Source organism: Phyllobates terribilis, unplaced genomic scaffold (genome assembly GCF_046119375.1).
Source record: "Phyllobates terribilis strain yellow unplaced genomic scaffold, ASM4611937v1 Scaffold_327__1_contigs__length_2127877, whole genome shotgun sequence".
NCBI classification, from domain to species: Eukaryota; Metazoa; Chordata; class Amphibia; order Anura; family Dendrobatidae; genus Phyllobates; species Phyllobates terribilis.
In genome coordinates this window covers 1729325-1741595 of record NW_027363087.1, presented here as the reverse complement: position 1 = coordinate 1741595, position 12271 = coordinate 1729325, and the positions used below count along the sequence as shown (strand labels likewise).

Genomic DNA, 12271 nt, shown 5'->3' with positions numbered 1-12271 from the left:
TTGCGTTTTTTTTTTTATTTATTGGGATTCGCCCTTTTATGATTCCGAATAAGATGTTTAGATTTTTTCCAACCGATTCAATTAAGTGCTTATGACCTGCTATTAAAGGGAATCTGACATCTGATACTTGCTGCCCAATCTGAGGGTGGCATGATTCAGGCAGTGGCTGAGATCAGTTAGTGGATTGGGCATGAAGTGTCAGATGTCAGGTTCACTGTAAAGCGCTTGCACGTACTGTGTGTGTTCGGCTACTGCTGCTAGACTGCATTTGTGGCCGGTTCCTTTGGCAATAAGCTGTAAACAATAAAAAAAGAAAATTTTTAAGTAACCTGTCGCCATGAAAATGCAGTCCTATCTGCAGGCATCATGTTATTGAGGAGGAGGAGGAACAGATTAGATTGATATATAGTTTTGTGGAAAAAAAAATTCAGTATAAGCTGTTTTCATCACCTAAATCTGTTCTTTCTGAGACTTTCAGTCCAGTGGGCAGTCCTGTCAATGATTGACATCTATCACTGTAAGTACACTTGTACAGAGAAAGTTGTCAATCACTGATAGGACCGCCAACTGGACAGAAAATCTCAAAAGGCAGAGGTTTGTGATGAAAATACGGGTTATACGGACCTTTTTTTTAGTAAACTATAGATCAATCTAATTTGATTTTCCTTCTCAATAACATGATGCCTGCAGATAGGACTGCATTTTCATGGTGACAGGTTCCCTTTAATATCAGGAGAACAGATGCAAATTTTAATGAAAAGTAACTGCAACAGTGATTATGTATTTTATCAAATGCAACATATGTAATATTTTATGTAAGATTCACTTCTACGTCATTAAAAACACATGCAATAGAACATCTAAATAGGTTTTGTGATACTAACACACAAGGTTTCCAATCCAGTTAAAATGTATTACTTTTATACTGCAGTTAAAAGGATTGTTCACCACTCGGGGAAACCCCCTCCTCAATCCCTATGTTTTCCCCTTGTAAAATAATACATATACTCACCTCTGTTGCCGGTGCTGTTCCCGAGGTGTCGACACGGGGTCTCCCAGGGCTCGCATAACATTGTCATACGATCCTTGCGGCCAATCAGCGCTTGCTTCACTCTGCCCTATGGGTGTTATTTTACTGGGCCAAACAAGGATTGAGATGGGGTTGTCCAAGTAGTGGACAACCCATTTAAAGACGGCGTCTGTCTGAAAATGCAGTACCTTATATGCATGTACTTTGTGGAGTTTTAAAATCTTCTAATAAAAATTGTGACCTGCAGGTTAAAACTTATTTCAAGATTTGTCAATGAAATGGAAAGCCCTCTAGGGTATTATTATAGACTGCAAATAATGTTTTTGTACATATTTCTAGCAATATGATTTCTTTTCAGTTACATCGCCTGATACCAGTGTGTCAATATTTAGCTGGCAAGTTAATACGTATGGACAAAATAAGCCTTCAATTTACATGGGAGTGTTTGATATAAATCGTTGGTCTCAAGCACAGATGCCGGATTCTTTAAGGTAAGATTTTTTTTTTGTGGGAGAGGAGAGTAATGGCATTCCTTTCATTGTATACTCCAATTATTTTCTTTCTCTCACAGGCCTGGTCAGTTTCTTAGAAACTGTTCATATGTTGCATTTTGGTCTCTTGAAGCCTTGACAAACATGACTGATGACACCATCTTTGATGTTCTTGTACATGAACGTAGTTTGAGTAGAGGTGTTCCACCTGCATATCCACCACCAGAACAGTTCTACTTTCCAAGCACCTATAATTTTGGTAATGATTATTTTTAATTATTATTGATGGCCTTGAATAGTAAATTAATTTATATATATTTTTTCCTATATAAATTAGACCTATTTTAATATAATAATGTTTATGTACCCCTCCTGCTACAGTTTGACCCTGTGATAGTACTTGCTCTGGCATTATTACGGCACCCTGATTTTGTGCCATTATTAGTCATTGTTCGCTTCTGGGATTTGAACTGAAAGCTGTCTAGAAGCCAGTGCAGTAGCCATTGAGCTATACACTGAATAAATCTAGGCGTTCTATTTGGTTATATGATTTTCAGTGCAAACCAGTCTGCAACTCATTGGGACTTTCACACATACCTCCTCCAAGCCAAATATAAATGATGTGTGACTTTGATATGTGATTCTGATATCTGACTTTCTTCAAACATCAGAATCACAGTGACTTTTAGACACCTCGGGTACTTTTAGACACCTCGGGTATTTTCATGGTTGATCTCATAAGCCAAGAAAAACTTCTTTCATCAATTGAGTGAATAGCTCAATGGTAAGTGCACTGGCTTCTGGACAAAGTTTTGGGTTCAAGTCCCAGCGAATAGTGACTTTTTTTTTATCACATGTCAGTCAGTTCTCAGACAAGGTATTTAGCCTCAAACTGGCATAATTCTGATGTTTGACTTTGATGTCTGATCATGTCCTAAAATGGACACTGTAAGTTGATTCCCTGTCATAAACAGGTACAGTGTTCCACCTCACCCATCTCCTCCTCACCCTTTCAGCAGCAATAATGTGCCATCTGTCCATTCCACATCTCATCCCTATATATCACCAAGAACAAATGCCACTTCTCCATCCCACCTGTCATCAGGAATGATGCACCCCTTGTCTGTCCCTCTCCCGTCCTCACCTGTGATCAGTAGGAATGATGTGCCATCTCTCCATCCCACGCCTTATTAGCAGGACACACAGTGCATTGTGAAAGTATTTGGCCCCCTTGAACTTTTCTACCTTTTGCCACATTTCTGGCTTCAAACATGAAGATATAAAATTCTAATTTTTTGGGGAAGAACCAACAACCAGTGGAACACAATCATGAAGTGGAACGAAATTTCTTGGATATTTTAAACTTTTTAAAAAAATTAAAAACTAATTTAGGTTTAATGAGTTTTCTGACGATATTTTTTTTGTTTTCTGTCATATTGAAGATGCTACTTGCTTGTTGAATTCCGGAGTTATCCACATCACATGCACTGGCTTTCATAAAGAGGTAAAAGAACAATGAAATCTTTCCTATCTAAAATTGACAAATTTGCTTGAGATTTTTATTTATTGAAAATTATAATTTTTTTCTTTAAAAGGAATCTGTCAGCATGTTTTTGCTATGTAAATTAAGGACAGCATGACGGGGATAAAGCACTAAACTCAATGGTGTCATATGTCCACGCTGTGTGGTGGTGTTACACTTTAATCACCTTGATTAACATTGCTGTGAGGATCCGGCCGGCCGGCAGGCAATCGTCCAACTCAGCCCCCTTCTGTGATAAGCACCTCACTGTCTGTAGAGAGCCTGGTGTGGGCAGGGGCAGCTTTCTCATCTCTGCTGCATTGCTAAACCTAAAAATTGTGTCCCTACTACTGCGCCCAGTAATCAAAGTGGTACATCGTTGGATTCAGGGTCTCTTTACCTACATCAGGCTGCTTAGAGGAGGTAGCAATAATCTGCTGAGAGATTCCCTTTGATAATTAAATCTTCTTGGAACAGTTTATATACAGTAGATGCACTTTGTTTTTGCAACACTTTTCACCTACTCAAATGAATGGGAAAAATAACGTTTTACGTACGTACGTACGTACGTACGTACGTACGTACGTACGTACATACACCATACATACATACATACATACACCATACATACTTACACCATACATACATACATGCATGCATACATACATGCATGCATACATACATACATACATACATACATACATACATACATACATACATACATACAACAAAATGCACGGTTGTACGGAGTGTTTTTTTTTCCAACGCTTTGTTTTGGGGCAGAAGCATTTGCAGCAAAAATGCAATGTCTGAACATTTATGTTTCTGCTTGTCAATGGAAATCATTAAAGTGAACCTGTCACAAGGTTTGTCCCATATAAGATATGGCCACCACCGTTCAGCCCTGATATACAGCATTCTATAATGCAGGGTATATGCCCCCAAGCCGGCCTGCAAGACAATAAAAAGATGTTTTATTATACTTCCCTGCGTGGCGGTCGAGTCTGGTCCGAGGGGTGTCGCCCGTCCTTGTCCAGCGTCGTTGTCCTCCTTGCTTTGTGTGGATGACTCGTCCTGTACGTCATCCACAGATTCTCCCGGCATCGTGCTCCTACACAGGCATACTTCTCTGTCCTGATGAGGGCAGAGTACAGTAGTGCAGTGCGCATGCGCCTGGGCTCTTTGACCTGTTCTGGCACATGCACTGCAGTACTTTGCTCTGCCCTCGACAGGGCAGAGAAGTAGGCGTGCACAGGAGCGCAATGGCAGGGGACTGTATAGATGACATACGGGACGCGTCATCCACGCAAAGCAAGGAGGAGGATGACATCGCAAGAAGGGAGGCACCGAACCAAGACGAGCGACACCCCTCCACAAATTTTCCAGTGATCAGGACCTCCTGATGTCGGGCTCGAGAGGATCGGGATTCTTCGCATTCCTCTTTCCTTTTGCCGTGGTCCGGAGGCCGACATCTTGCTGATCAAGGGGTCCCTCAGCCTGTCCGGTTGAGCCAATGCTCCCGAGGAAAACTGCTTCCCCCTCGGGGGGCTCTCAGTTCACGCTGCTCAAGCCCTGCGTGCAACTCCTATGCGTCCTGAAGATTGAATTTGCAGCACTTCCGGTTATAAAGGTAGCGACATGCAGACCTCTAGTGCCCGGTGAGCGTTCCACCGTGGAACGCACTGCTTCTTTTTTTTTTTTTTTTTTTTAAATGGTGCCAAATCCTAAATTTAAGGTGAAATGCCTTTTTGATGATTCTGATGGAAAACGGGTGTGATAATACTATTTAAGTATTGTTAGAGGGGAGCTGAGGTTACCAGTGCATCCAGAATGACCGCTATGGAAGGACAAACCACTGGTCGCTCTGATACACCTGCTGAACCACCAGTACAAGTCAGTTATCTGGGGATTACTCCCTTTCTGTTTCACTTACTGATTCCATCTGTCTTCTTTAGTATTTTTATTCTATGATCCCTTGTTCTTATAGGACAAGGTGATCCCTGAAATATCTGTGATGCCTTTGGCCACTAAGAAAAGAGGGAAATGATTTTCCATCTGTAACACAAAGCTACCGGATACATATGGGAAACAATTATGCACTGACTGTATTGCCAAGGTGGTTAAGGAGGAACATTCCTCTTTTATGACTGATATAAGCACCATAATGTGGGAAGAATCTAGTTCTGAGGAGGAAGAATTGTCAGGTTACTCTGATCCTGAACAAGAGGAAAGAGAAGGATCTATCTCCGTTTCCCCAAAGGATAAAAATAAATCTTTTTTCCTGGGAAGATACTGATGTACTTCTATCAGCCGTGAGAAACACCATGAAAGTCGAGGACACTCACCAGCCCTCCCCGGTACAGGATAAAACGATCGAGGTTTGAGAAGCCGTATGAACAGAGTATTCCCCGTTAATAATCATATTAAAGCCATGATACTAGAGGAGTGGAAAGACATGAAAAATACACTAATTTATTCCCAGAAGTTTCAAATCACGTCTACCGTTTGAACCAGAGGCAATTAAAATTATGGAAACAAATCACTAAAATTGATATCCCGATATCCAGAGTAGAGAAGAAAGCATCCACCCTATTTGAGAACTCCTCATGTTTGAAAGACCCTATGGACAGGAAAGCAGACTGTCTTCTCAAAAAGACCTGGGAGACCTCTGCTACAATAATAAAAGCTTAAATAGCAGCTACCTCGGTAGCAAGGTACATGAATATATAGTTAAAGCAATCAGAAGGTCATCTGAGGAAGAAGACTTCCAGAGATGAGGTCCTAGAATCCATTTCATTACTAAAAATGGCAATGGGATTTATGGCTGACTCCTCAGCCGAGTCAGTTAGATTTGCCGCAAGGAATGGGGCACTTTCCACCATGGCTAGGCGAGCAATATGGCTAAAAACTTGGTCAGGTGATAGCCACTCAAAGAACAAACTGTGTTCCATCCCCTTTTCTGGCCTTTGAGTATTCGGTCCAGTTCTGGGCGATATGGTATAAAAAGCCTCAGAGGAAAAAAAGGGGTTTCCAGAAGAAAAACCTAAAGTATCATCCTTTCTGAGGCCTCGTTCCTATCAAAGACCAGAATATACTGGGAAGATGGAGCTACCCGAAGGGAGGTAATAGAAGGAATATCTTTGCCAGTGCAGGAAATGGCACGTGTAGACAATGATGCGAAGAGAGTAGTTGGGAGACTCCAATACTTAAAGCATGGACAGAAGTATCCAACAATCCATGGATACTCCAATCAATTGCAGAGGGATGCAGAAGAGCTTTCGTAGGGAAGATTCCACCTATCTACGCAGTCCCCGCAGGTCTCCAGAAAGCTAATGACGGATGTGGAAAAATTGGTGGATTCAGAGTAGTAATACCAGTGCCAGAAGCAGAATGGCTTGTGGAATACTATTCAAACCTATTTTCAATAAAAAAAAAAAACGGGGGGGGCGATTTATAAATATAAATTCTCTAAACATGTCAGTGGCATACAATAAATTCAAGATGGAGTCGATAAGATCAACGATTCCACTAATAAAACATGATGATGTGTACGATAGATCTATTATCATGTACCCATTCACCCTCACAGTCAAAAATATCTAAGATTTGCACTGAAAAAGGGGGAGAACATTCTGCATTATCAGTTCAGATGCCTCCTATTTGGTCTATCCTCAGCCCCACGTATCTTCACCAAACTAGTGGCAGAAGTTATGGCTTTCCTGAGAGAGCAGGGAGTATTAATTGTCCAGTATTTGGACGATTTCCTATTAATTGCAGAGTCACCCCAGCGACTAAAAGCCAGTATAAGGGTATGTGCACACGATGCAGAAATGCTCAGGATTTTTTCCTGAGCGTTTCTGCATCTCTCTGGCAGGAAAAAACGCATGCGGATTGTACATGCGGTTTCCTGCCAGGGACATGCGGAAATGAAGCGGTCTTCACTTTCATTTCCGCATGCGGGTTGACAAGCGCTTCCCAAGCGATTTTAGCATCACTTGGAAAGTGCTTGTCAACTTTCCACTATATAAATCCATGCAACCGGCATGGATTTATATAGTGTGTGAATGTCAAAAAATAAAAAATAAATCTATACTTTACCCTCTGATGGCCCCCGGTGTCCTGCTTCATCGGTCCCGGCTGCCGGCAGTGAAGACTTTAGGACCTTCCGACGTCAGCGTCACGTGACCCGTCACATGACTCTGACGTCAGCGAAGGTCCTTCATTCAACCGCGAAGTGCCCGGGAAGCCAGCAGGACGCAGCGCGGGCCGTCAGAAGGTGAGAATATATATATTTTTTATTTTATTCTTTTTTTTTTAATGGTACCTGGGTCTGGATGAGAGTCCTCTCATTCACACCCGGGTACCATCCGCACATTAGACCGCATGAAAAGCGCATCAACATATACAGTGATGCGGATTCCATGCGGTCTAATGCAAGTCAATGGCGGCAAAAGAGCAGCGTTTCCGCAAAATTAATTGACATGCTGCGGATTTTTGACCGCAGCGTTTACGCTGCGGAAAAATCCGCATCATGGGCACAGCACATGCGGATTTCCATTGGGGAACATTGCTGCCCTTCTACCATGCGTTTTTCATGCGTTTCCGCAACTGCAAAAACGCCGCGGAAACGCATGAAAAACGCATCGTGTGAACTCAGCCTAACTTCAACCGTCTTGATTATAAAAAAAAATCTGGGATGGATTGTAAACTGGAAGAAATCAGATCTTATACCAGGAAGAAGAAGAAACATCTTCCTAGGAATCCTCCTAGACTCAAAACTAAAAATATCCCTTTTACCAGTCATAAAAACAAACTTAGAGACAGAGTCCTCTCTTTCGGAAGGAAATCACAAATCTCCATCTGGGAAAGCATGAAAATTTTAGGATTAATGACAGCTTCTATACCCAGAGTTCAGTGGAGCCAATTCCACTCGAGACAACTACATCAGATTCTAACAACCTGAAACAGGAAGATGGACGGTCTAGACAAGAAAATAAGCTTGTCTGTGATAACCAGGAAGTCATTAACATGGTGGACTTCCAGGGCCAACCTACAGAAGGGGATTATGTGGAAGTTGTCTCCATTTGTAACAGTCACCACCGACGCAAGCAACAGTGGCTGGTGGGGTCCATATAAACGATCAGTACCTACAAGGTACCTGGTAGGGGCGAAACCTTCCCAGATCATCAAACCTCAACTCCAGGCAGTCTGGGAAACATTAAAAAGATGTCGGGCAGACCTAAAGAACCAATACATCAGAATCCTGTCAGACAATATCACAACAGTGGCCTTTCTCAGACATTAAGGGGAATCAAGACATCACCATCTGCAAGATTTAGCAGGAAAGATTTTTTAGTGGGTAGAAGAAACAGTACTATCAGTAAGTGCAATACACCTGAAGGGGTCTCAGAACTCCGTGACAGATTTCCTCAGTCGGGAAACAGTGCAACAGTCAGAATGGGAACTAAAGTGGGAAGAATTCCATCGCATAATACATCGATGGGATACTCAGTGGTATCTGTTCATCACAAGGAAAAACGCACAAACAGCCAAATTCTTCTTCCTCGATCCAAAAGACAGGCTAACAGGGGTAGATGCTTTGTCCCAGAAATGGGACATGGACTTGGCATATGCCTTTCCTCACTTGCTCTTAATTCCAGCAGTGCTAAGGAAGATACTGGAAGACCAAGCCAAGGTAATAGTAATATTACCCTTTTTGGCCCAGGAGAAGCTGGTTTCCTTTACTGAAAAAATGTCCCTAAAAGATCCAATCGTTCTTCCAGAGAGACTGGATCTGCTGATCCAGGGGCTGATATACCATCCCAACGTAAAGTTCCTCCAACCTGCATCCTGAGAGGCAGATCTTGAGATCTAAAGATCGTTCAGATTCCGTCAAATCAACTATGCAAAATAGTAGAAAGCCAGTAACATCAGCAATATACACGAAAATCTGTGGAAAAAATTGTGCACAGTATCAAGAAACTGACAGATTTCTAGTCCTAACATTCTAAATATACTAGAGATTCTACAGACTGGATTTCATAAAGGCCTAAGAGCTAGCACCCTAAAAGTGCAAATTGCAGCCTGTGGAGACACTGGGTCTTTCATGGGCATAATACTACTCAGACAACACAGGGTGAGAGTAAAACAGTGTGGCAATACTTTATTAAACCACCAATAACACCAAGGCGGATGGGAGAAATACAAGCATCGTCAACGATCCATACCTAAGGCTCTAGACGACTGCATTACCGTCAGGCTAGATCCAGCTTTTTTTTTACCAAAAGTAGTAACTTTTCATATGAGCAAGGAAATAGTCTTACCCTCTTTTTGCCAAGGCCATAAAAATAATCAAGAACTGACTTCACTCCCTGGATGTCAGGAGAGTAGTCCTCCATTACTTGGAGACAACAAAGGACTGGCGAGTAGACCCTAACCTGTTCGTACAGTTTGCAGGCAAAAACCAGGGGAAAAAGACATCAAAAACAGTGCTGGCAAGGTGGGTTAGGTCAGTGAGAAGTCTGACCTGTTCGTCTGAAGGAAGATCCTCTCCGGATAACATCAGGGCCCATTTGGCTAAAGCAGTAGCCACTAGAGATGAGCGTTGTTCTACTCGAACTGTTCGCCAATCTCAAATTCGAGCTGTTTTGGGCGGTGTTCGAGTTGTTCGACGAACCCGAACGATTTGCAAAAAATTCGGCTGTTCGAGGTTATGTTCGATAACTGTTCGTGCACCAAAAGCTTGTCCTGCATGTCTGGCGCTATTTAGAGCACCAATCATGCAGGGATTGTCTGCCACTCATGGTGGTTGTGGCATTACAGTGATTGCCCAAATCGATGGGAACAGTGCCAACAGTGAAACATGAAAAGCCGGCAATTCAGCAGCGGCATACACCTGTACCCGACAATTTAGAACCGAAAGAATAGAGCTTCACACATAGATTAGATAGATATAAACATGTCAGTCACATATATATGAAGTACAGTGACAGTGTTGATTACTGTACTTGTCATTTAGCGTAAAGGATTTATCAAAAAAAATAATAGTGTTTTCATGCACTGTCTCTTTAAAAAAGCCGGCCGGCAATTCAGCAGCGTTACCCGACAATTTATAACAGAAAGAATAGAGCTTCACACATAGATTAGATAGATAGAAACATGTCAGCCACATATATAAGAAGTACAGTGACAGTGTTGCTTACTGTACTTGTCATTTAGTGTAAAGGATTTATTTAAAAAAATATTAGTGTTTTCATGCACCGTCTCTTTAAGAAAGCCGGCCTGCAATTCAGCAGCGGTACCCGACAATTTATAACAGACAGAATAGAGCTTCACACATAGATTAGATAGATAGAAACATGTCAGTCACATATATATGAAGTACAGTGATAGTGTTGGTTACTGTACTTGTCATTTAGTATTAAAATAAAGGATTTATTATTAAAAAAATTGGCGTGGGGTTCCCCTTAATTTTAGGCTCTAGCGGAGGTTAAGCAGACGGCTGGGGCAGATGTTTGAAGCCTGGGAAGGGGGTAATACCCACGGAGCTTCCCAGGCTACTAATATCAGCCCCCAGCTGAATACATAGCCTTTACTAGCTATTAAAATGGGGGACCCCCCAAAAAAAATGACGTGGGGTCCCCCCTAATTTAATAGCTAGCAAAGGCTAGGCAGACAGCTGGGGGCTGATATTAATAGCCCAGGAAGGGAGCCATGAATATTGGCCCCCTCCCAGGCTAGAAACACCAGCCGTCAGCCGCCCCAGAAATGGCGCATTCATAGGATGCGCCAATTCTGGCACTTAGCCTCGCTCTTCCACGCTGCCCTGGTGCGGTGGCAGGGGGTAATAGGGTTGGGGTTGATGTCAGCTTATAATGCCAGCTGACATCAAGCCCAGGTTAGTAATGGAGAGGCGTCTATAAGACACCCCCATTACTAACCCCATAGTCAAAGTTAAAAAAACCACAAACACCCAGAATAAAGTCCTTTAATTGAAATAAAGACACAATCCTTTATTGTTCTAAATTAAACCATACTTACCATCACGCCCATTCCAGCTGAAGCCAACGATCTCCTGCAATAAAAGAAAAATAATAAAGCAACCTCATCCTTACCTTTCCATGGTTCCCACGACAGCTTCAGCTCTGCTACATCGAGATGACAGGCTGGACCGCAGCAGAACGCTGCCATCCAGCCTCTCATCCCGCAGACACTGAGAAGCGCAGGCTTGCTTGCGCTGCTCAGCGTCTCTCTGTGACGACATCCAGATGAGCCGAGTTCATGTCCAATGAACTCGGCTCACCTCATGCACGTCACTGACAGCGTGGGAAAATTCTCCTGCACTCAGCGCTTCAGCGTGAGAATTCTCCCACGCTGAAGCGCTGAGTGCAGGAGAATTCTCCCACGCTGTCAGTGACGTGCATAAGGTGAGCTCATGTCCAATGAACTCAGCTCACCTCCTGCACGTCACTGACAGCGTGGGAGAATTCTCCTGCACTCAGCGCTTCAGCGTGAGAATTCTCCCACGCTGAAGCGCTGAGTGCAGGAGAATTTTCCCACGCTGTCAGTGACGTGCATAAGGTGAGCTCATGTCCAATGAACTCAGCTCACCTCCTGCACGTCACTGACAGCGTGGGAGAATTATCCTGCACTCAGCGCTTCAGTGTGAGAATTCTCCCACGCTGAAGCGCTGAGTGCAGGAGAATTTTCCCACGCTGTCAGTGACGTGCATGAGGTGAGCCGAGTTCATTGGACATTAACTCTGCTCATCTGGATGCCCTCACAGAGAGACACTGTGGAGCGCAAGCAAGCCTGCGCTTCTCAGTGTCTGCGGGATGACAGGCTGGATGGCAGCGTTCTGCTGCGGTCCAGCCTGTCATCTCGATGTAGCAGAGCTGAAGCTGTCATGGGAACCATGGAAAGGTAAGGATGATGTTGCTTTATTATTTTTCTTTTATTTCAGGAGATTGTTGGCTTCAGCTGGAATGGGCGTGATGGTAAGTATGGTTTAATTTAGAACAATAAAGAATTGTGTGTTTATTTCAATTAAAGGACTTTATTCTGGGTGTTGTGTTTTTTTTAAATACTTTACTAGAAATTCATGGTGGTCATGTCTAATATTGGCGTGACCCCATGAATTTCGGGCTTAGGGCCAGCTGATAATGCCAAGCTGGCCCTAACCCCTTTATTACCCAGTGAGCCACCGCATCAGGGCCCTGGATGAGTTGG

At 43.0% G+C, this 12271-nt stretch overlaps 1 protein-coding gene across 1 annotated transcript in view; it reads left to right on the top strand.

The window, feature by feature from the left end:
- Positions 1 to 12271, top strand: part of LOC141221657 (protein ELYS-like) — a 120174-nt gene that overhangs the window by 27169 nt on the left and 80734 nt on the right. Inside the window, exons 9-11 of the mRNA XM_073666554.1 lie at positions 1389 to 1521; positions 1602 to 1780; positions 2964 to 3025. Of these exons, the coding sequence (XP_073522655.1) occupies positions 1389 to 1521; positions 1602 to 1780; positions 2964 to 3025 (374 nt within the window). The remainder of the gene's footprint in view (positions 1 to 1388; positions 1522 to 1601; positions 1781 to 2963; positions 3026 to 12271) is intronic.